This window comes from Carcharodon carcharias, chromosome 14, assembly GCF_017639515.1.
Source record: "Carcharodon carcharias isolate sCarCar2 chromosome 14, sCarCar2.pri, whole genome shotgun sequence".
NCBI classification, from domain to species: domain Eukaryota; kingdom Metazoa; phylum Chordata; class Chondrichthyes; order Lamniformes; family Lamnidae; genus Carcharodon; species Carcharodon carcharias.
The window spans coordinates 26,741,694-26,744,499 of NC_054480.1; the positions used below are offsets into that span (position 1 = coordinate 26,741,694).

Sequence of the window (2,806 nt, forward strand, 5' to 3'; positions counted from 1 at the left end):
ATCTGTCCCTTGATTCAAGAATGGTGTTCTCACAGGGTCCTGAGATTATGCCTTAAATGATCAGCTGACCTTTTTTACTAACAGGCAGCTTGATGTTCATTCTTGATCATGCACAACTTAGAATTATCAGAAAGCAAAGCATGATTTTCTTTAAAAAATTAAAGTTCAGGATTGAGATCATCAGGTTTTAAGTAACAGCCCAAAAGGAACATGAGAGAAGCAGATTTGTTGCTGACATACAGGTTGTGGTTGGGGAAGGTAAATGTAGTGTGATTATAGCCAAGCCCTGCATATTCAATGCACATTCCCCAAGCTTGCTCATGTTTGTGTGCCAAAAGCAGGAGACAACCAAATAATGATTTCACTCAAGTCTCAAGAACTCTACATCAAAAATCATAGTAGTATTAGGTGGAATAACGACAGGGTGGCCAGCAGCTCCATAAGCATAGTCAGAGGTGTGGGTTGGTTTTGCTCTCTGTACAACACTCATCTGAACTAATCCTTCTTCCCCGCCCTTGATGACCTGATTTTCACCGATTTTAAATTTAAATGGCTGAGCTCGGTCCCGAGAAGAATCAAACTTTGTTCCATCCTTCAGTGACCCCGTATAGTGAACCATGTGACTGAACAGGCTGATTCTCGACCCACAGATCTTTGGGCACAAGGGACAGGCCATCCCTTGAGGTAGTGGGATCCAGAGAGCAAGAATGGCTTCCTTTTCTTTCCTTCTCTGCTATCACTCTGCCTCATCACTAAGACATTATGGCTCAATGTGTGATGCAACTTGATGGACAAGTTGTCGCCATTTTAAATAATTAGTGGCAAACTCCACCCAGTCATTAATGTCAATGCCGCCATGCTTCAAAAAAAGCTTCAGTGTGCCTTTGAAGTGTTTTCTTTGTCCTCTCCTGGAACGTTGACCATTTGAGAGGACAGAACCTGGTGAGTGAGAAGCTTTTCAGCCAGCCTGACATAGTGTCCAGTCCATTGAAGTTGATTTTGCAGTTTTGCCTGAATGCTTGTGGAGCTGGCTTCAAGAAGGACACTAGCATTTGTTCAACAGTCCTCCCATTGAACATAGAGGATGCAGGAGAAGCATTACTGGTGGAATATCTCTAGTGCTTTTATGTGTTGTTGATACACAGTCCAGCTCTAACTGAAGTACAAGAGCCTGGTGACAACAATTGTTTTGTACACTAGGACTTGCGGAGGACTTTGTTGTCAAACACTCGCTGCCACGACTTGCAGATGGTTAAGCTGGTGCAGCTGATCCTGTGTTGGTTCTCCTCATCAATGGTGGCCTTTTGAAAGATTTGGCTGCCAAGGTAGGGGAAGTGTTCGACACATTCCAAAATCTCTCCTTCAACATGTATTGGAGGTGGAATATTTGGTTGACTTGGTGTGGGTTGATATGAGTTCTATTCCTGCAATTGCTTCATGATGATATGACTGCAACTGTCTGGAGAGCTCAATTCTGAGGAGCATGATATTGTTGTAAAGCCAGGGGCTGAATTTTCCCTTTGGCATGAGGGGGAGGGTGCCCCGCACGTCTGCACATAAAACGAGGCGCGGTGACATCAGGCGTGCGTTCTGACATCACCGCGCGGCATTGCGATATTTTGCTGGGCGGGCGCCCACCATTAATTAACGGGCCAATTACGGCCCTTGAGGTGCCAATCAACGCCGAGTTTTTGGCGGCCATGCAATCTTTGGGTCAGCGCATGGGCGCAACAGGCAGGGTACGACACATTTGTATTAACCTCATCCAGGGGCGGGATAAGAGGGCTCATTGGGGTCACCAGTGTGCACAGTCAAGCATTTATTTCTGAAAGTTTTTGAACTTGCCTGTGTGATCCAGAGAGCAAGATTGGCTTCCTTTTCTTTCCTTCTCTGCTATCACTCTGCCTCATCACTAAGACATTATGGCTCAATGTGTGATGCAACTTGATGGACAAGTTGTCGCCATTTTAAATAATTAGTGGCAAACTCCACCCAGTCATTAATATCAATGCCGCCACGCATACCAGCTGCTTTTTCTGGACTCTTAACCTTCAGGTCAGCACTCTGCAGTGAGGAATATTTTCTGGGTCTGCAGGTTTCAGGAAGCCTTCCCTTAGCCTGAGAATGGAAGCTGAACTGTCCACTGGAGGCAGCTCCTCTGAGGAGGAAGGAAGGGCTAGAAGGGGGAGGAGGCCAGGAGTGCACATTCAGCCTCCAGGGGAGCCACCTTTGGGAGGACAGGCGCAGGCACAAGGGCCGCAGGGCCAAGAGGTAGTCCAAGGCGGAAAGGGCTGCAGAAGAAGCCACTATCCTGCTGACAGGGTATACAGGCGGCGAAGCAGCTACCTCAATTTGTCTGAGGTGCAGTGCTGAAGGAGGCTCCACCTCTCAAGGGAGACAGTCAACTATATCTGTCAGATGATAGGGCCTGAGATCCTGAGATATCCCCTAACTGTGTGGGTGGACACCCCATCCCAGTGGCTCTGAAGGTCACAGCTACCCTCAACTTCTATGCCTCTGGCTCCTTCCAGGGCTTAGTGGGTGATCTTTGCAGTGTCTCCCAATCAGCTGTCCACACTTGTGTCAAGCAGGTTACAGACACTCTGTTCAGGCGTGCATTGACCTTCATCCACTTGCGTTGAGGCCAGGCAAGCCTTCGCGGCCATTGCTGGCTTCCTCTGTGTCCAGGGTGCAATAGACTGCACACACGTGGCCATCAAGGCACCAGCAGGTGAGCCCAGTGCCATTGTCAACAGGAAGGGCTTCCACTCCATGAACGTGCAGATAGTGAGTGATCACAGGATGC

General features: G+C 48.1%; 1 protein-coding gene across 1 annotated transcript; it reads right to left on the bottom strand.

Annotated features, from left to right (window-relative positions):
- Window positions 1-361: 361 nt before the first annotated feature.
- On the bottom strand, window positions 362-619 carry LOC121287508 (peptidyl-prolyl cis-trans isomerase FKBP1A-like). The gene has a single exon (XM_041205442.1). The coding sequence runs from the start codon at window positions 617-619 to the stop codon at window positions 362-364; it is 258 nt and encodes an 85-aa protein (XP_041061376.1).
- Window positions 620-2,806: the final 2,187 nt, after the last annotated feature.

Coding starts and splice junctions, on each gene's coding strand:
- LOC121287508 (XM_041205442.1), bottom strand. CDS start 619: ATGGTTCACTATACGGGGTCACTGAAGGATGGAACAAAGTTTGATTCT.